Raw genomic sequence first — 22,799 nt, forward strand, 5'->3', positions numbered from 1 at the left:
CCAAACAGTGGTTTACCCCCACATGTGAGGTATCGGTGTACTCAGGAGAAATTGCCCAACAAATGTTAGGATCCATTTTATCCTGTTACCCATGTGAAAATGAAAAAAATGAGGCTAAAAGAATTTTTTTGTGAAAAAAAAGTACTTTTTCATTTTTACGGATCAATTTGTGAAGCACCTGGGGGTTCAAAGTGCTCAATATGCATCTATATAAGTTCCTTGGGGTGTCTAGTTTCCAAAATGGGGTTACTTGTGGGGGAGCTCCAATTTTTAGGCACACGGGGGCTCTCCAAACGTGACATGGTGTCCGCTAAAGAGTGGAGCCAATTTTTCATTCAAAAAGTCAAATGGCGCTCCTTCCCTTCCAAGCCCTGCCGTGCGCCCAAACAGTGGTTTACCCCTACATATGAGGTATCAGCGTACTCAGGACAAATTGGACAACAACTTTCGTGGTTCAGTTTCTCCTTTTACCATTGTGAAATCAAAGAAATTGTTGCTAAAAGATAATTTTTGTGACTAAAAAGTTAAATGTTCATTTTTTCCTTCCATGTTGCTTCTGCTGCTGTGAAGCACCTGAAGGGTTAATAAACTTCTTGAATGTGGTTTTGTGCACCTTGAGGGGTGCAGTTTTTAGAATGGTGTCACTTTTGGGTATTTTCAGCCATATAGACCCCGTAAACTGACTTTAAATGTGAGGTGGTCCCTAAAAAAATGGTTTTGTAAATTTCGTTGTAAAAATGAGAAGTCGCTGGTCAAATTTTAACCCTTATAAGTTCCTAGCAAAAAAAAATTTTGTTTCCAAAATTGTGCTGATGTAAAGTATACATGTGGGAAATGTTATTTATTAACTATTTTGTGTCACATAACTCTCTGGTTTAACAGAATAAAAATTCAAAATGTGAAAATTGCGAACTTTTCAAAATTTTCGCCAAATTTCCGTTTTTATCACAAATAAACGCATAATTTATTGACCTAAATTTACCACTAACATGAAGCCCAATATGTCACGAAAAAACAATCTCAGAACCGCTAGGATCCGTTGAAGCGTTCCTGAGTTATTACCTCATAAAGGGACACTGGTCAGAATTGCAAAAAACGGCAAGGTCTTTAAGGTCAAAATAGGCTGGGTTATGAAGGGGTTAATGATTTCATTATACTGTGAACCCTTTTTTGATATTTTATTGGCCTTCAGATGTAAGCAGATATAATTGATATATAACATTGTATTAATAGATAGATTTATACATTTTCTACTGTATATTGTATATCTCTATGCCCAATTCAATTTGTTTGCACTATGCACTTTATCTAGCTTTCATATTTTACTTCAGACTGTATGATCACTATAGGATGTATTACCTTATTTAAGTTATAAAGTTATTACACTTTACTCCAGACTGTCTGCAGGATCATCATAAGATGAACGTTACCCCGCATTACTCTTATCTAGTTTACAAAGTTATCCTCACGTCCAGTGTTTGCTTTTTTTCCATCACCTGTGTGGCTAGGTTGCATTTACAATTTTTAATGTCTTTTTAGATCTTGTATTTCAATAAATTTATTTTTAAATCATGAAAATCAGCGTTGGAGTTTTTACTGGTGCTGGTCACAAACTTCCTCACAGTTCAGGCCTTCTCCGGCATCTGATTGCTCTCGGACCCTTATTAATAATAATAATAATAATAATAATCTTTATTTTTATATAGCGCTAACATATTCCGCAGCGCTTTACAGTTTGCACACTTTATCATCGCTGTCCCCATTGGGGCAGACAATCTAAATTCCCTATCAGTATGTCTTTGGAATGTGGGAGGAAACCGGAGTACCCGAAGGAAACCCACGCAAACACGGGGAGAACATACAAACTCCTTACAGATGTTGTCCTTGGTGGGATTTGAACCCAGGACTCCACTGCTCCACTGTGCCGCCTTCTGTGGCAATGGTGGCTGTAAGCCCATCTAGCAGCCACACAACCTGTCCTGGTACAGGTTCTCGCGCCAACTGCCTTTTCTCGGCTCGGCCTTTTATAATTAGTCACAAAGACACAGGTGTCACCTGGCCTGGTCTTGTCTTTAATCTTCTCCTCTGGGAACATAGGTTCCCACTAAGATTCCTACTACTGTAATTATTTCTTTACTTTCACTTTTGCCTTTTTTTTTTTTTTTTTTTTTTTTTACTTTTGCCTTTGACCAGCAGATGGCTGTGTTTGTTTGCCATTACTCAGCTAGGCATCAACTTCAACTTTATTGTCCACTTCCTCACAGTATCAGTACACTATCCATTAATTTCTGTAAACTCATCTTGTTACAGGAAAAATATACCTTTTTTTTGCACCATATTAGCCAGTAGATAGAAAAATATAAAAATTTGAGCGTCCTCATTGGTTAATACATTTTAATGGTTAACTGAAAAAATGATAACAAATAGCAATTTTCAAGACTACTCAGGTCTCTTCATCAGGGGCTCAGTATAATGGAAAATCTAAAGAGTCACATATTTACACACAACAGGACATAGAATAGTGTAATAACACAAGTGATGTGAAGCAGAACTATCAATGTGGGAAATAAAACAAAAAAACAAAAAAAATTTGTCCTTTATTCCAGGTACTTTCAGCTGTGCCACGTCTAATATGGCGTACTTATATATGTACTAGCTGAAGAGCCCGGCGTTGCCTGGGCATAATAAATATCTGTGGTTAGTTATAGCACCTCACTTCTCTTATTTTCCCCTTCACATCTTTCATTATCCCTCTCACATCTCTCATTTTCTCCCTCACACCTCTCATTTTCCCCCTCACTCCTCTTATTTCCCCTCTCACTCCTCTCATTCCCCCTAACACTTGTCATTTCGACCTCACATCTGTCATTTTCCGATCACTCCACTATTTTCCCTCACTCCTCTCATTTTGCACTCACACCTTTTCATTTTCACCTCACACCTCTCATTTTCACATCAGTACATGCATGTTTGTCATCTCCCTTATATATAGTATACACCTGTATGTCATCTCCTGTATATAGTATATACCTGTATGTCATCTCCCCTGTATATAGTATATACCTGCTGTGTCATCTCCCCTGTATATAGTATATACCTGTATGTCATCTCCTCCTATATATAGTACATACCTGTATGTCATCTCCTCCTGTATATAGTATATACCTGTGTCATCTCCCCTGTATATAGTATATATCTGTGTGTCATCTCCTCCTGTATATAGTATATACCTGTATGTCATCTCCTCCTGTATATAGTATATACCTGTATGTCATCTCCTCCTGTATATAGTATGTACCTGTATGTCATCTCCTCTATATAGTATATACCTGTGTGTCATCTCTCCTGTATATAGTATATACTTGTGTGTTATCTCCCCTGTACATAGTTTATATCTGTATGTCATTTCCTCCTGTATTAGACCTCGTTCACACGTTATTTGGTCAATATTTTTACCTCAGTATTTGTAAGCTAAATTGGCAGCCTGATAAATCCCCAGCCAACAGGAAGCCCTCCCCCCTGGCAGTATATATTAGCTCACACATACACATAATAGACAGGTCATGTGACTGACAGCTGCCGGATTTCCTATATGGCACATTTGTTGCTCTTGTAGTTTGTCTGCTTATTAATCAGATTTTTATTTTTGAAGGATAATACCAGACTTGTGTGTGTTTTAGGGAGAGTTTCGTGTGTCAAGTTGTGTGTGTTGAGTTGCGTGTGGCGACATGCATGTAGCGACTTTTGTGAGATGAGTTTTGTATGGCGACATGCGTGTAGCAACTTTTTGTGTGTCGAGTTGCATGTGACAGGTTAGTGTAGCAAGTTGTATGCAGCAAGTTTTGCGCATGGCAAGTTTTGCGCGTGGTGAGTATGTGCAAGTTTTGTGTGAGGCAACTTTTGCATGTGTTGCAACTTTTGTGCATGTGGCAATTTTTCCGCGGGTGCAAGTTTTGCGTGTGGCGAGTTTTCCATGAGTTGAGTTTTGCACGTGTGGTGAGTTTTGCGTGAGCCTAGTTTTGCATGTGGTGAGTTTTGCGCGTGGCGAGTTTTGAGCGGCGACTTTTGTGTTTCGACTTTTATGTGGCGAGGTTGGTGTATGTGTGGTGAAATGTGTGCTGAGGGTAATATGTGTTCAAGCACCTGGTAGTGTGTGGCGCATTTTGTGTGTGTGTTCATATCCCTGTGTGTGGTGAGTATCCCATGTCGGGGTCCCACCTTAGCAACTGCACGGTATATACTCTTTGGCGCCATCGCTCTCATTCTTTAAGTCCCCATTGTTCACATCTGGCAGCTGTCAATTTGCCTCCAACACTTTTCCTTTCACTTTTTCCCCATTATGTAGATAGGGGCAAAATTGTTTGGTGAATTGGAAAGTGCGGGGTTAAAATTTCACCTCACAACATAGCCTATGACGCTCTCGTGGTCCAGACGTGTGACTGTGCAATATTTTGTGGCTGTAGCTGCGACGCCTCCAACACTTTTCCTTTCACTTTTTCCCCATTATGTAGATGGGGGCAAAATTGTTTGGTGAATTGGAAAGAGCGGGGTTAAAATTTTGCCTCACAACATAGCCTATGACGCTCTCGGGGTCCAGACTTGTGACTGTGCAAAATTTTGTGGCTCTAGCTGCGACGGTGCAGATGCCAATCCCGGACATACACACACACATTCAGCTTTATATATTAGATGTACCACATATCTATACGTTAGGTACAGTTAGGGCCAGAAATATTTGGACAGTGACACAAGTTTTGTTATTTTAGCTGTTTACAAAAACATGTTCAGAAATACAATTATATATATAATATGGGCTGAAAGTGCACACTCCCAGCTGCAATATGATAGTTTCCACATCCAAATCGGAGAAAGGGTTTAGGAATCATAGCTCTGTAATGCATAGTGTCCTCTTTTTCAAGGGACCAAAAGTAATTGGACAATGGACTCTAAGGGCTGCAATTAACTCTGAAGGCGTCTCCCTCGTTAACCTGTAATCAATGAAGTAGTTAAAAGGTCAGGGGTGGATTCCAGGTGTGTGGTTTTGCATTTGGAAGCTGTTGCTGTGAGCAGACAACATGCGGTCAAAGAAACTCTCAATTGAGGTGAAGCAGAACATCCTGAGGCTGAAAAAAAAGAAAAAATCCATCAGAGAGATAGCAGACATGCTTGGAGTAGCAAAATCAACAGTTGGGTACATTCTGAGAAAAAAGGAATTGACTGGTGAGCTTGGGAACTCAAAAAGGCCTGGGCGTCCACGGATGACAACAGTGGTGGATGATCGCCGCATACTTAATTTGGTGAAGAAGAACCCGTTCACAACATCAACTGAAGTCCAGAACACTCTCAGTGAAGTAGGTGTATCTGTCTCTAAGTCAACAGTAAAGAGAAGACTCCATGACAGTAAATACAAAGGGTTCACATCTAGATGCAAACCATTCATCAATACCAAAAATAGACAGGCCAGAGTTAAATTTGCAGAAAAACACCTCAAGAAGCCAGCTCAGTTCTGGAAAAGTATTCTATGGACAGATGAGACAAAGATCAACCTATACCAGAATGATGGGAAGAAAAAAGTTTGGAGAAGAAAGGGAACGGCACATGATCCAAGGCACACCACATCCTCTGTAAAACATGGTGGAGGCAACGTGATGGCATGGACATGCATGGCTTTCAATGGCACTGGGTCACTTGTGTTTATTGATGACATAAGAGCAGACAAGAGTAGCCGGATGAATTCTGAAGTGTACCGGGATATACTTTCAGCCCAGATTCAGCCAAATGCTGCAAAGTTGATTGGACGGTGCTTCATAGTACAGATGGACAATGACCCCAAGCATACATCCAAAGCTACCCAGGAGTTCATGAGTGCCAAAAAGTGGAACATTCTGCAATGGCCAAGTCAATCTCCAGATCTAAACCCAATTGAGCATGCATTTCACTTGCTCAAATCCAGACTTAAGACGGAAAGACCCACAAACAAGCAAGACCTGAAGGCTGCGGCTGTAAAGGCCTGGCAAAGCATTAAGAAGGAGGAAACCCAGCGTTTGGTGATGTCCATGGGTTCGAGACTTAAGGCAGTGATTGCCTCCAAAGGATTTGCAACAAAATATTGAAAATAAAAATATTTTGTTTGGGTTATGTTTTTTTGTCCAATTACTTTTGACCTCCTAAAATGTGGAGTGTTTGTAAAGAAATGTGTACAATTCCTACATTTTCTATCAGATATTTTTGTTCAACCCTTCAAATTAAACGTTACAATCTGCACTTGAATTCTGTTGTAGAGGTTTCATTTCAAATCCAATGTGGTGGCATGCAGAGCCCAACTCGCGAAAATTGTGTCACTGTCCAAATATTTCTGGCCCTAACTGTATGTTGAGGAGACAGCTTAGAAGAGGAAAGGATTTTCATCGCCACACAATAGTAGAAAAAAGAATAGAGCTACCTGAGGTCAAACATTTTTGCAGACCTGATCACAACAGTATAGACATTAAATTGCTGGTATTGAAAGGTAACTTCAATCTCCGAGACAGAAGAGTCTGGGGGTACAAATTTATGACATTCTAAGACACACTCAGCACAGGAATGAATGTGTCGCATGGATTTATGTCTTTCTACATCAACTAAAGAATGTGCTCCTCAGTTCTTTTTGGGGCATTACAACCCCCAGAGCAGACCCCAATCGGTGGACAATAAAACTTTCACACTCCTTATCTATGAACTGCTCCAGTATTTACAGCCACAGCTGTGTCTCCCCTTCCCATACTGATAGTTCTGCTTCATGTCACTGGTCTTACTGCTCTATTCTATGTCCTGTTGTGAATAATTATGTGACTTTTGAGATTTTCTGTAATACTGAGACTGATGAAGAGACCTGAGTAGTCTGGAAAACTTGCAATTTGTTACCATCTTTTCAGTTAGCCAATAAAAGGTATCAACTACCGAGGATTCTCAATTTTCTTATATTTTTCTGCACATTCATATTAATCTGCTTCTCTCCCGGACTGGGTATCTTCTTAGATCTCCTCCTGACTCTTTTGCTTACCGTACTTTTCCTTTTTTAGGCTGGGTTCACACTGCGTTGTGTGAACCCGTTCAACGGACTACGTTACACCGCGGCATAACGTGGCATAACGTGGTGTAACGTAGTCTGGTAACGCCGCCATTACTGGCAATGGCGAACGCATCGCTAGCGCACACCCACAATGGGTGTGCGCTAGCGATGTGCCGTCATTGAGTGACGGACCCGAGACGCGGGCTGCAGCACACATAGCGCAGTGCCAAAGTTGGCACTTGCGTTAGTGCAGTTCGTTTAACGGATTTGTTGAACGGAGTGCACAACGCAAGTGTGAACCTAGCCTACTTTCCATGAAAATTTGTGCAGATTGCAACGAGTCTTCTCTTACTTCACACCACATATTTGATTTACTACACCTTGATTTATGCTGCCTATAATAAACCAAAGTAAGTTCTTAAAGCCGCAGTGTACCCGTGTCTACCTCCGTGTGCAGCCGAACTACCACACTATATATAACTAATATATTAATCTATTTCAGAGATGCCAAGATCTTCAGCTCTGGTTCCCAGTCATATCAGCTCCACTCCTATCTTGTGCAGAATATGGGAGGAAGGTTTTTGTGTCAGCACATCACTAATGCTGTGTAATGCTGTAATAAATGAACTGGCTGACTGGCTCATTTCCCTTTCCCTGTCTATGCAGATAGAAATACGATTAAAGGGTTAGTTTCATGTTCATATACAATTAAAATTGTAAAAAGATCATCAAAACAAGAAACTTAACAATTTATTTGTTATTAAAATTCCTCTCCTTTCTCAAGGACAGAGGGATTTTTAAATTTATTGTATCGTTGCCTAGAGAACCAGACACCACTCTAGTTTAGAAGTGCTGAACCAATATATGCAGAGTTTACAAGCTATTTGGTCATAGAGCTTGTAAGCGCAGCTCTGAAGCTGGCTGAGTCACCGTAATACATTTCTAGTTCCTGATCAGTGTAAATGGGCTCCTCTGATGCTGCATTGGCAAAGCTGGGTCATATAGCAGCATGAGCGACCACACAGCATGTGCCAGCAGCACAACATTGCCAATGGTCAGAACTGTCAATCAATCAGAAATACCAGAAGCCTCGGAGGCCTGGTGCGCTCCTGCTGAACATAAACCAACTCCTACAACTACCAAATGTAATGATTGACTGCAGTGTATAACTTTTTATCTGAAACTGGAAGTCTACTTTATAATAAATAATTTTGGAAAAAAAATGACACAGATCACTTATGCGTCTTCATGTTCACTTTATTGACTCAACAGATGTTAATAAATAAAACTATAGTATTACACTGGAAACAGTACACAGGGTAGGAAACAGTAAGAAGCCACAAGAGTCACCCCAGGGTTACACAGTGTCCTACTGTCACGGTATCACATCCCATCAGTGCGTCTATCAATACTGTGTCGCTAAGGCTATGTGCACACGTTCAGGATTCTTTGCAGAAATTTCCTGAACAAAACTGGACTTTTTCTGCAAGAAATCCGCTCACGTTTTTATCGCGTTTTTCATGCGGATTTTTCCGGAGCTTTCCACTAATATATTATATAGTGGCAAATCCGGAGATTTTCCACAAAATTAATGAACATGCTGTGTTTTTTTTCCCGCTATGCATTTTTTTTTTTGCGGTAAAAGACGCAACATGCACAAAAATTGCGGATTGCATTCTAATGATAGGATGCTTAATGTAAGCTTTTTTTAGTGTTTTTATTCGGAAAACTGCCGGAAAAAAACCGCAAAAAAAAAACGTGAAAAATCGTGAACATGTGCACATAGCCTAAGAACGCAGCTGTCTACAGTCAGGGAAGCCCAGCACAGATAGAAGCACTAGCTGTTCTCAGTAATGTAATCTTAATGCACTGACTAGCTAGAGTTTTCACCAATATATTGTGCTGAATATACAGAATGCAGCCTCACACTAATATCTTTTTGAGAAATGTATACAGTGGGCCCTCCAGTTAAAATGTCTCAAATTACAATCTTTTTAACATACAATGGTGTTTCTTCTTGGATAATACACTAGTAAAACACCCAAATGGATGTAACAATTGGCTCCTTAGCAATGTCTCTTTAAAGGCCCCCATACACATAACCTTCACACATAATGATTTCGTTAACGATATTGTTGCTTTTTGTGACGTAGCCACTATATCGTTAACGAAATCGTTATGCGTGACAGCGACCAACTATCAGGACCATGCTTGGAGATCGTTGGTCGCTGGGAGTGATCAGGACCTTTTTTGGTCGCTGATCACCCGCTGTCATCGCTGAATCGGTGTGCTCTGCTTTACAGCCGTCCGGCGCTGACACAGTCAGTGCGGGAAGCTGACGCCGGGGGACGTGACAGACAACGGAATGTGAGTATGTACTGTTTTTTGCTTTTTTTACTTTTACAATGGTAACCAGGGTAAATATCGGGTTACTAAGCGCGGCCCTGCGCTTAGTAACCCAATATTTACCCTGGTTACCCGGGGACTTCGGCATCGTTGAAGACAGTTTCAACGATGCCGAAGTCTTTCCCCTGATCGTTGGTCGCTGGAGAGAGCTGTCTGTGTGACAGCTCCCCAGCGACCACACAACGACTTACCAACGATCACGGCCAGGTCGTATCGCTGGTCGTGATCGTTGGTAAGTCGTTTAGTGTAACGGTACCTTTAGACTAATAGCAGCAGGCCCGGCTGACAGTTTAACGTTGGCCGACTGATGGTCAGGAGAGATGTTGATAGCTCATGTCCAATTTCGGACTGCTGATTGCATTGCTCTCCAGGAGCTAAGCCGCCGTCATATGTGTCAGCCTCATAAAGAAGACAGGAGCACTTGGCTCAGGACTTTAACTACTGTCCAGTATTACATGTATACTAATAGCACAACATAACAATAACATTGCTATACTTCCATTCTAAAGATAGAGGTATAAAGTGTGTCCTTTCAGCCTCCATCTGACATGTACTCCTGCATACTGCTTGTGTAACTATATAGAAAAGTACAGCATACTGCACGCTCCTATATAGAGGGCTAAGGTGAAAGAAACATTTGTTTTTTTATAGTGTGCCCTTATGAGTCCTGACTGTGGCCACTGTTGGGCACATACCTCCTGAGCATATACGCCTGGCACTGGACACAAACAGAATGTGTACCTACCCTTAGTTATACAAGCTTCAGACCTGATTTTCTGACTAAATTAATTACTATATGATCTATATGATATGATCTCGAGCTACTATACTTTTAGCAGACAATACTCGTCCCAGTACGAATTTATGAATTACTCCCATTTTCATAGATGGATATTGCCAGATAGTGCTTGTAATTACAAGCAATTTTGCGATTCACTGCTTATTAAAATTTCCATCCGTTCTTGAAACATTATCACTTTTGTTTACAGCTCGTAGCAATGGAAACCGACCACCGCTGCTAAAGCAGAATATGCACAGTGCTTACAGTCTCACTTCTATTGAGCATGTATACACTGTTTATAAGCTGCCAAGAATTGTGGGAGCCTGCTGTTCCCATCTAATCCTGCCCAGCTTCATCGTAGTGCTTAAAAGCTAGACAGCACCAGTGGTTGGTTTCCTAGGTAACGAGCTGTAAAGAAAAATGTTAATATTTTAAGAATGGCTGGATATTTTTATAAGCAGTAAATTGCAAAAGTGCTTCTTTTTATAAGCGCTATCTGACAATATTCATCTATGATGATGGGAATAACTGTTTAATATTAAAACTTCACTACTGTATATCAACATATTGTTATAAATCAACCAATACGTGGACCAATGAAGGGTACACTAAAGAGGTTGTAAATACAATATTTTAAGAGGCTCTTTCATTGTATTAATTCTGAATATATAAATAATAGAAGACAACTGTAATTGTAACAATATGCGAAAAAGATACTTGGTTCTCCATTCATTGTTTTACCTTTATTAATAATAACATTTCCGAGGCAAAGTAAAATTAAGGTCATACGAGTACAGTGTCTTTATCTCTTTCAATATCCATTTTATCTCCCTCTTATTTAGGCATATAAATACAAGATTTTCCAATGATGGTTTTATAAATACACATTAACCTATAAATTAGTGTTATCAGCATGGTAGATGTTCTATAAGTCACGCAGCATCTGATCTTTACAGTTATTTCAGTGCAAATATTAAACCAAAACCAAGTGTGCCCTGTTCCGTAATCAAGTGCAAACTGATCACTGCGCAAGGGCCTGGACAATGTCCTTTGCTAACATGGTTGCAATCACCATTTTTTCACTATTGATAGTCAGCAGTGCAGAAGTGGCATCCTTCAGAGTTAAGGTCACCAGGACGAGGGTTCCACTGGACACTGTTTTCGCTGCAAATCTGTGGAGACATTACAAATATTAGTAACAAAGTTGTGTGTGTATATAGAACATATGGATATATTTCCTCCTATAGCATAGTAGTGTGTTATAGGCAATGTATTTACAGAGATGGACGCAGAAAAGGAGAAATAACCAGCAGTGTGGTGAGAGGAGACGCAGGGTTGGAAGCAATCAACAATCAGAGTTCTGTGGTATTTTGACAGAAAACGTAGTACTGAATCTGCATGAGTATTATTTTATTGGCCAAATGTGACAGAATCTGCAAAAGAGGATTCTCAGAGGCAGATGTGAGTAGCCACGAAATACAAATAGGGGCAAGAACTACTTTCTTTTTACAGAAGATTCTGGTTTGGCCGTATATTTATATACCCCTCTTCAAGGGGTCAATGTTGACTTCTCGGTTTCCTGCCTTCAATAGGTGGATGTAAGAACCTTGTTCTCTTATTCTTTGAGGAGACTATTTATATTTCTTTTTTTTTCAGGGAGCACTGGATGGTCTCTAACACTTCCCAAGCCAGTTTAGCAGGCTCCTACTTTACCTAGTAGACCCTCCATCAAAGGCTTGAAAGGCTTTTCCTGATATGACTGACTACTGTTTGCAAATGCATGAATTTGGAGAGGTCTACTACATCAGAGTGTCTGACTCCATTAGGCGTAGATACCCGAAAATGAAGCACAAAAGAGTGCACGTTCGCTCTGTCGGTACCAATATAGTCTATGGCCGCATTAGTGTATACGCCGGAATCCCGTTTTGCAGGGGATGGGGGTGTTTTGAACATAAGCCCCAACGGGACCAACAAACAAGTGCTAGTATGCAGTGTGAAAGCACCTTACACCTGCCATTTTTCCTGCTATTTATTTACTGCTTAATATATTTACTGGAAGCATATTCTTGAGAAAATCAGTGTTATTTATTGGCTTTAATGTTCTAACTGTGATGATAGTATCTGTAATACTCTAAAGATTGGTAACTGCCAATCTCATCCTAATTCCTAATCCTAATTTAAAAAAACCCACGTGATTTTTGAACATAATTTAAGAAAGGTAGAATAAAACCTCTAAAGACTTTATGCACTACTCTTTAACACACCATGCATCCGCTACCTTATACATGTGGGCTCTGCCTCTGGAATATCTGTGTCACTGTATTAGGAAAACAACTGATTAACACAGGCCGAACAATATAAGCACTTGCATATGGAGTTTAGAAATATTTGACATTTTTCATATATTTTAATTTAACTGAAAGTACATCCTACAGAGGCAATCCAGCAATATACTTCAGCTTAAGTGTTGTTTTAGTTGTGGGCAAAATATAGTCAATCTGCAATCTTGGCAGCTCCTCTTATGTGGTTCCTCTATTATTAAGCCCTGAAGCCTTCATTTCCCTTTATGCACTTGTTCTGCTTTTTGCCCTATCTAAAGTGATGGAGCTCAGTGGCATAAAACTTACAATTAATCTCTTACTAAACTCCTCTATGGCTACGTTCACATTTGCGTTGTGCGGGGCTGCGTCGGCGACACAACGCAAACAAGAACGCATGCAAAACGCATAGTTTTGCGACGCATGCGTCCTTTTTTTTTGCTGGATTTTGGACGCAAAAAAAATGCATCTTGCTGCGTCCTCTGCACCCTAACGCTTGCGGCACAAAAGACGCATGCATCGCAAAACGCATGCAAACGCATGTCCATGCGCCCCCATGTTAAATATAGGGGCGCATGGCGCATGCATCGCCGCGGCTGCGCCCGACGCAGCCCGGCAGAACGCTAATGTGAACGTAGCCTAACACTGCATTGGTATCAGCTGTTTGCTGAATTTCCATGATTCAGAGGAATGCTGCTTCACAGGGTTCTCTACTTCCTCATACTTGACTGGGAGAATGGTATCAAGCAGTAGGCAGGGACAGCAGCATGATGGCTCGGATAAGAGTTAGAATACTTCCACTAGGTTAGATGAAGATGAACACTGAACATTGTGGACTAGGCGGGCAAATGGTTGGCTCTGTATTCTTATCTACATAGCAAATGGATGCAGGAGCTGATTACTATTTTCATGCACTAGTCTGCTCTGTAAATTGAACCAGATCAGCACTGTCCAACATTAGTTTGTGTGAACGTACCCTCAAGACTCATATACACATTAGACTACTGTCGGTGGAAGATAGCAATATCAATGGGTCTGGCCGACAGTCTAATGTGTATGGGCTGATGGCCAACTGATCATCACAGGAGATGTTGATTGAGCAGCTCTGATTTCTGACTGCCGATCGCGTTATTGTCTTGGAGATAAGCTGTGGGCAAAGGTGTCTGTCGACGCCTTTCTCATACAGAACAAATGGGCTCTCGGCTGGAGGAGGGCTGCTGTGAATGGGACAGACAGATGGAATGGCTGTTGGCCGAATAATCAGTTGAAGCATTGTTCGGCTGATAGCCATCTGATGTGTATGGCCGACTTTACTCACAGTACCTCACTCTGTTATCAGAGGGTCCAGTTTACAGCCATGAGATGCAGCACCTTACAGCTCTGTCCTGTCTCCAGCTTGTGTGTCTAAGATATTTCAGCCAGTTAGCTTGTAAAAGCAAGACTCTGTGGATATTGTTATCCACAGAGTCTTGATTTCCTCGCAGAAATCTTAAACAACTCAATCTACACTCACTGTCTGAATCCTTTCTCCCTCTTGCAGACATACTGTATAACACCACAATAGCTTTAGCTCTGGAATCGGTTGCCCATCTCACACATACCAAAGCTCGCAAAATCAACAGACAGCCCTGGCACACCAGTCTGACCAAAGAACTGAGACAGGTTTCCAAGGTTGCTGAGCGGAGATGGAAAAGATGCACTCCAACGAGGACTTCCTTGCATTCAAACAGTCCCTCATTACTTTCAAGGCCACGCTCGCTGCAGCATAACAAACCTACTTCTCATCTCTCATATCCTCCCTGTCTCACAACCCTAAACAGTTATTCAATACTTTGAATTCTCTCCTCCGTCCCCCAGCACACCCTCCCTCTCCACTCACCTCGGCCGAAGACTTTGCCTCATTTTTCAAGCAGAAGATTGATAACATCAGAGGCAGTTTTGGTTGTCAACCCCCAGAGCCCTTCCTCCTGACTGCCAAGCCCTCTTCCTCCAAAACCAACTTCTCCACCATTACAGAAAATCGACTCTCCACTCTACTCTAAAGATCGCATCTCACCACTTGTGCACTTGACCCGATCCACTTCATCCCAAAACTCAGCACAGTCTTCATCCCAACCCTAATCCAGCTCTTCAACCTATCATTAACAACTGGTGTTTTCCCCTCTATCTTTAAACATGCATCAATCACACTTATCCTCAAAAAGCCCTCTCTTGACACATCCTCTGTATCTAGCTATCGCCCTATATCACATCTCCCCTATACCTCAAAACTACTGGAACAGCCAGTTCATCTTGAACTGTCCTCCCACCTCTCTTCTTGTTACCTCTTCAACCACTTACAATATGGCTTCCGGCCGCATCACTCCACTGAAACTGCCCTAACTAAGGTCACCAATGACCTATTAACCGCCAAGGCCAAGCAACACTACTCTGTCCTCCTCCTCCTGGACCTGTCCTCTGCCTTTGACACAGTGGACCATTCCCTATTACTACAGGCCCTCTCATCTCTTGGCATCACAGACTTGGCCCTATCTTGGATCTCGTCATACCTAACAGACAGGACATTCAGCATCTCCCACTCGCACGCCACCTCCTCACCTCGCCCCCTATCTGGTGGAGTCCCACGAGGTTCAGTCCTAGGACCTCTGCTCTTCTCCATTTACACCTTTGGCCTCAGGCAGCTTATAGAATCTCACGGCTTTCAGTATCACCTCTATGCTAATGACACACAGATCTACATCTCTGGACCAGATATCACCTCCCTACTAACCAGAATCCCACAATGTCTGCTATTTCAACCTTCTTCTCCACTAGATTTCTAAAACTTAATATGGACAAAACAGAATTCATCATCTGTCTCCCCTCTCACTCGACCCCCCCAACATACCTATCCATTAAAGTAAATGGCTGCCTCCCCAGTCCCACAAGCTCGCTGCCTCGGGGTAATCCTTGACACTGATCTCTCCTTCAAACCACATATCCAAGCCCTTTCCACTTCCTGCCGACTTTAACTTAAAAATATTTAACGGATCCGTACATTCCTCAACCAAGAATCTGCAAAAACCCTAGTCCATGCTCTCATCATCTCCCGCCTTGACTACTGCAACATCTTGCTGTGTGGTCTCCCCTCTAACACTCTCACACCCCTCCTATCTATTCTAAACTCTGCTGCCCGACTAATCCACCTGTCCACCCACTATTCCCTGGCCTCTCCTCTCTGTTAATTCCTGCACTGGCTCCCCATTACCCAAAGACTCCAGTTCAAAACCCTAACCATGGCAAACAAAGCCATCCACAACCTGTCTCCTCCATACATCTGTGACCTCGTCACCAGGTACTTACCTATACGCAACCTCCGATCCTCACAAGATCTCCTTCTCTACTCCCCTCTTATCTCCTCTTCCCACAATCACATAGAAGATTTCTCCCACGCTTCACCCCTACTCTGGAACTCTCTACCACAACATATCAGACCTTCGCATACCATGGAAACCGTCAAAAAGAACCCGAAGACCTACCTCTTCTGACAAGCCTACAAACTGCAGCAACCACCAGTCGACTAAGCCACTGCGCAACCAACTCTACCCTCGCCTACTGTCTGCTCACCCATCACTTGTAGATTGTGAGCCCTCGTGGGCAGAGGCCTCTCTCCTCCTGTACCAGTCGTGACTTGTATTTTTTAAGATTACTGTGCTTGTTTTTATTATGTATACCCCTCCTCAAATGTAAAGCGCCATGGAAAAAATGGCGCTATAAAAAATAAATAATAATATTGATTATAGGGAAACTAGTACTATATCAATGTACTCCTAGCTAGCTCTTTTCTTTGCTGCTCTTTAAATGGATGGTTCCACAAAGTATATTTTAATCAATAGATCTTGGAATAATAATAAGTTCCACAATTGCATGTGTAAAAAAATATTCCTGTGCTGAGATAATCTTTTAAATGTGCCCCTGCTGTGTACTGTGCAATGGATGTGTCTGACCGTGCAGGAATATGGTCTGATCATACTACAGCTCCTGGGCAGAGGAGGAAACAAGAGAGTATAGAGATAGGACAGCATGAGATCCCAGCTGATTCTTTCTGTGAGGTAAAACATATTTTTAAACAGGCAGGGAAATATTTTACCTCACAGAGATAATCAGCTGCAATCCCGTGCTGTCCTGTATAATGTTCAGTGCACATAGATTGCCATTATTCTCGGCAGCGCTAAGACGATGCACTTCTGAGAACAATGTTTATTTGTGTGGCACAAAAGATAATTTCATCCAATGAACGAGTGTTTTACTCACTCATCGGGGGATCAGCAACCTGTTTACCCTGCAAGATTATTGTGAGTCAAGTACTCCTAGGAACGTTCATTCATGATCATTTTTCAGTGTAAATGCGCCTTAAGGCTGTATCCAAATGTTGCGTATTTTACAGGCATTTATTGCAAAACTTCAGCAGGTATACTGCAGCTTTCCTGAAACCATGGAGGCCTTGTAAATTGCCTCATATCCACTATAGTAAACCTAACCTAACTGTTAACTGGAAAATAATGCCTTTAATGGGAACTAAACCATTTAAAGAGAACCTATTACTAGAGTATGAAAGACATTTTTATTATTTAAAAATAACAAGTAAATAAATAAAAATGCAGAAATATGCAGGCCATTTCTTTCTAAATATGAGTATTTTTTGAAGGATATGAACACCTTCAAGGGCAATATCTATTTATTCAAATACATGTATTATGGTATAAAAATACGGTAAATTCTGCAATTGATTTTTTTTCAAACTTTTGCAAAAATTGGCCTTTACAAATTCTCTGCTTCCCTGCACATATCTGGCCACTGAATGAGTTATCTGAGGATCTTCATTGATCTTTTTCTGATGGAGAGTTTGTATAACTCTTCTGTCTGTCTTTTGGTCAGTTCCTCTCAGCAGATGTATGACCACATCAAAGTTCAACTCCACATTTATGTGGTCTGTGCTGATAAATCTGCAAGGGTTTAGTAAAAGAGATAAAAGAGTTGAGAATTGTCTGGCAGAACCAGCTCACTGGCAAACTTTCAGTTATTCTCATTCTGCAGTCTCCAATGTGCAGGGAAACAAACAGCCTGTAAAAATTAAATGGTGCAAATTATATAATGAAACCTAATTGCAGATATTATTTGTAACCTACAATACATGCATTTAAGTAAAGAGAAAAATGTCCCCAAAGGTGTCAAAATCCTTTATAGTGGCATCTCACAACCCTCCATGGCAGAATTTAGTCTTAGAACACAAGACGTTTCGTGTTTCCATATTAGTAAGTTAGCAGTTATTGATTCGTAATTGCTTTTTGGAAAAATATGGCAGTAATAGGTCCTCTTCACTGCATTTTTTATTTAAACTGTATGGCGCAATAAAATGGGGCTGAGGAGTTGATTAAAATCTTATTTTTTTAGGTAACTAGGTGCTGCTATTATGCTTTGCCTTCTAATATGATGATTCTAATGGTATACAAATATTTGCAATTTTATTTGGATTTTTATTTCATTTTCATTTTGTTCCATTGCTTCTTACCTGTATTCTTTATCTGCACCACAAGGAACACGGTTCATGTTAGCAGCAGATGTGATTCGCTGTACAATGACGTGGTCACTTTGATATGTCTCAGACACTGACAATCGCTCTGTGATCTCATTCATACCAGTAAGTTTACCTGCATTACAGAAAGACATTGCAATATATGCACTTTAGGATATATATTCTATATGATATATATTTTAAAGCTATTTTAGTGCAGTGCAGATGATCACAAATTGTTGTAAGACATTATAAAATGAATACATCTGTGTTTAAGCCCCTTTCTCCTGCTGTCTTAAGATTACATAGCAAAATCTGCTGACAGATTCCCTTTAAAACACACTAATATATGTAAAAAAAAACAACTTTTTTTTTAACATACTCTGCTTATGCTGGTCTATGTCTTTGCAGGGTGTTGATTACCTGCTGAGCCTTGGGCGATGCCACTCCCTATTTAAACCTCCTGGAGCTACTACAGGCTGCCAGTTAGGCCGGGATCACACATACGCGAGATACGCCCGAGTCTCGCAAGTGAAATCCCTCCTCTGGCGCCGGCACTCCGGAGCGGAGCGTGCAGCCACACAGCAACACATGGAGCTGCACGCTCCGCTCCAGAGTGTCGGCGCCAGAGCTGGGTTTTCACCTGCGAGACTCGGCCGTATCTTGCGTATGGGTGATCCCGGCCTTAGAGTTTATTACTACCCTGGTCTGTAACTTTCTCTAGCCCTTTTATTTTGTGTCTCTGGTTGTTTAACCCCTTCATGACAGAGCCCTTTTTCGTTTTTGCATTTCTGTTTTTCGCTCCCCTTCTTCCCAGAGCCATAACTTTTTTATTTTTCTGTCATTATGGCCATCTATAGCAGTTTCCCAGCTGTCCCAGCTGTCAAGTAATAAGATGTGTAGTGAAAAGACATCTGCTCAAGACAGACTACCGGTGAGAGCATCATCTTGCCAGGTATAGTGAATGCCCATTCCTCTGTTCACTGAACCTGACAGGACCCCACAGAGGAGGACCGGAGTGGACTAAAGCAGAAGAAGATGACCTTTCTTTAGCTGACTGAGATTTAACATTAATCTCAGTCAGACTGACAGGTTTAATGGAGGACGGCATGCAGCTGCTGGACTAAGCAATACATACATTTTTACTCAGGATACTCAAGATATTGAGATGACTTTGTCAGACTGAGCAGAAATGCCTGGGCTGGCCAAAGACAGTTTGTATTGTTTGTCCAGCAGCTCTGTTATCCTGTCCTCCAATAAACCTGGCAGGCTGGCATAGATAAATGTTCAGTCCCAGTCAGCTAAAGAAAGGTCATCTTCTGTTGTATTCTGCTCCTCCATGGTGTCCTGTCAGGTTCAGTGAACAGAGGAATGCGCATTTAGGATACCTGATGCTCTCACCCTATGCCTGTCTCAAGCAGATGTCTTGACGCAGCCCATCCTACAGCATCACAGCTGGGAAAATGCTACACAATGGCAGTTGGCATATTCAAAAGTCTTGACAGTTCAAAATATAAAAGTTTCCTTTTTGCCAGATACAGGTATTTTGTAAAATTTGTAATATTTAAATGTATTGTAGGCTACGTTCACATTAGCGTTGCGCCGCCGTGCGACGAAAATCGGACGCACAGAAAATGCTACATGTAGCGTTTTCTTGCGTCCGACGCTAGCGTCGGAAACGACGCACGTGGCGAAAAACGCCACCAAAACGACGCACGCGTCCCCTATGTTAAACATAGGGGCGCGTCGCCGCTGCGGCGCCGCTGCGTCGCCGGCGCAACAGCGACGCACATTGGCGGAACGCCAATGTGAACGTAGCCTTATTTATTTTATTACATTTCTCGGAGAACCCGTTTGGCGTCTCCAATAAGAGCACAGTCTAACCACACATTGATAACATAGCCTAACCAATGAATGCCTGTGATGTAGTAGTAGTATTTCTTACTTACATAATAGTTTTATTTTACATGTTCCTTTTAGAGAATGAAATGTATTTAACCCCTTCACACCGCAGCCCATTTGCGTTTTTGTTTTTGCTCCCCTGCTTCCCAGAGCCATAAGTTTTTTATTTTTCAGTCAATATGGCCATGTGAGGCATTGCTTTTATGCGGGACGAGTTGTACTTTTGAACAACAAAAAAGAGGGGAGAAGCCAGCACTGCTTATGGTCAGAACGCAATACATAAAGTTGCACATGCACATATTAATTTCTAACTGTATTTCAAAATGAGACATTTAGCAAACAATTGATCAATTCTTTGAGCTACCCCGCCACGTCACGGCATTCTCATATTGGGGCAGTCCTACGCTACGTTTTTTATATTCGCTGTGCCATAAAGGCCTCCTAAACGAAAGTAAAGCAAGACCACATTAAATGCAAGCTGTACCTGGAGCATTTCAGAGTCACTCCCATGGTGCCAGAAAGGGCGAGCGCAGATAAAGGTTGACCAGGTCCAGCTATAGACATTTCAGGTTTAACCTCCACACTGCAAAACCAGTGCTTTTAATTAATTTAGGAGGCCTTTATGGCACAGCGAATATAAAAAACGTAGCGTAGGACTGCCCCATTATGAGATTGCCGTGAAGTGGCGGGGTAGGTCAAAGAATTGATTGCTAAATGTCTCATTTTGAAATACGGTTAGAAATCAATATGTGCATTTGCACTTTATGTATTGCGTCCTGACCATAGGCAGCGCTGGCTTCTCCCCTTTCTTGCTTTGATATTGGTTCCGTTGCTGACCACCACTGTAGCCGTGCATCGCCTGGTCATGTGCACCATTCTTTCTGTGTTTCCTGTGATTGATAGGCTGCTGTACACACATACAGCAGCCCTGCCTTAGGCTCTGTTTAATTGTGCACCTGTGTCTCAGCCTGTCTCACTCTTCATTTGTGGCGCTGACTGGGCAGTGTGGAAGTTGGACCCGAAATGTCTGTTTGGACCTGGTCAACCTTTATCCTTACCTGCCCCTCTAGCGCTATGGGAGTGACTCAGTAATGCTCCAGGTACAGTTTGCATTTAACGTGGTCTTGCTTTTAATTTATTTAGGAGGCCTTTATGCCACAGCGAATATAAAAAACGTAGCGTAGGACTGCCCCATTATGAGATTGCCGTGAAGTGGCGGGGTAGCTCAAAGAATTGATCAATTGTTTGCTAAATGTCTCATTTTGAAATACAGTTAGAAATCAATATGTGCATTTGCACTTTATGTATTGCGTTCTGCGTTCTCATAGGCAGCGCTGGCTTCTCCCCTTTCTTGCTTCGACTTTTGAACAACACCATTGGTTTTACCATATATTGTACTGGAAAACAGGAAAAAAATTCCAAGAGCAGTGAAATTGAAAAAGAAGTGCAATTCCACAACTTTTTTTTACCATGTTCACCAAATGCTAAAACTGACCTACAAATATAATTTTCCAGGTCATTACGAGTTCATAGACACCAAAAATGTATAGGTCTCTTTTATTTAAGTGGTGAAAAAAAATCCAAAGTTTGTTTAAAAAAAAACATTGCGTCATTTTCCGAGATCCCTAGCGTCTACATTTTTCATGATCTGGGGCTGCGAGAGGGATTATTTTTTGCGTGCCGAGCTGACGTATATAGAGCAATTCGCAAAGCGGCAATACCAAATATGTGTATTTTTTTTTTAAAGTTGTTTTATTTTGAGTGAGGCAAAAGGGGGGTGATTTGAACTTTAATTTTTTTTATATTTTTAAAAATATTTTTTTTTAACTTTTCACTTGCTTCAATTGTTTCCATGTGAGACTAGAAGCTGTGATAATCAAATCGGCTCTGCTACACACGGGCGATGATTAGATCACCTGTGTGTAGCAGAAATGCTCACTTGCTATGAGACCACAATGACAGACCCTGGGTTGTCATACAACCCATCGGGTGGACGGGATTAGTGACTCGCTTCCGGGTCGATCACAGTAAATGCAGAGATTGACAGGGGCATTTAACAGGTTAACAGCGGCGGGTGGATCACGATTCCATGCATGGCTGTTAGGGGCACATGTCAGCTGTTCAAAACAGCTGACATGTGTCGGGAAAGATGTGGGCTCAGCGCCAGAGCCCATATCAAAGGGAGAGACACCACAGGCACAGTACATGTATGGCACATGTTCTGAAGGTGTTAATAGAAAACTAGACCTATAATAAAATACAGTCGGCCTGAAAAGCAAAAGCTAAATATTTGTTCCATGATTTGGTACTTGATCTGTCTGTAATCTCTCCACACACTTGTCACTCACCCTGTTCTCTCTTGAACTCATTCTCACTCATAAACACAGGAAGCATTAGCTCTCCCACCGGTGGCTGGATGGACACATAAAACTGGCGCGTGTGTGTGCTGCAAAATAAATATATCACATTATGCTCCTTTCTTATTAACAAGGCTATTGGGATACACTCAGAATTTATAAAAATAAATATAAATAAGTGTTATGAGTATATGTTCTCACCAGAGCTGAAAGTTGGCAGCTTGTGTGGAGTCACAGAAATCAATGCCCATTATTACAGTGGCATTTTCACCTGGTGGCAAAGATTCTGTAGAAAAAAAAGAATATATTGATGCCTGCATATATGTAAAAAGTGTTTACAATAATCGACAGCTTCTTTAAGTGTTCCCTTCATTTCAGGTAAATTTTCAGAATAAACATTCATGGGTGTTCTTGAATAACCCAATTTCTG

At 41.4% G+C, this 22,799-nt stretch overlaps 1 protein-coding gene across 4 annotated transcripts in view; it reads right to left on the reverse strand.

The window, feature by feature from the left end:
• Positions 1-8,287: 8,287 nt before the first annotated feature.
• Positions 8,288-22,799, reverse strand: part of AP3B2 (adaptor related protein complex 3 subunit beta 2) — a 124,568-nt gene continuing 110,056 nt past the window's right edge. For all 4 annotated transcript variants that reach the window (XM_069765750.1, XM_069765749.1, XM_069765748.1 and 1 more), the window contains exons 24-27: positions 22,571-22,655; positions 22,361-22,458; positions 18,108-18,246; positions 8,288-11,410 (exon numbers count right to left, since the gene is read on the reverse strand). In XM_069765750.1, the coding sequence (XP_069621851.1) occupies positions 11,260-11,410; positions 18,108-18,246; positions 22,361-22,458; positions 22,571-22,655 (473 nt within the window). In that variant the 3' untranslated portion in view covers positions 8,288-11,259. The remainder of the gene's footprint in view (positions 11,411-18,107; positions 18,247-22,360; positions 22,459-22,570; positions 22,656-22,799) is intronic.

This window comes from Ranitomeya imitator, chromosome 4 (genome assembly GCF_032444005.1).
Source record: "Ranitomeya imitator isolate aRanImi1 chromosome 4, aRanImi1.pri, whole genome shotgun sequence".
Lineage (NCBI taxonomy): Eukaryota > Metazoa > Chordata > Amphibia > Anura > Dendrobatidae > Ranitomeya > Ranitomeya imitator.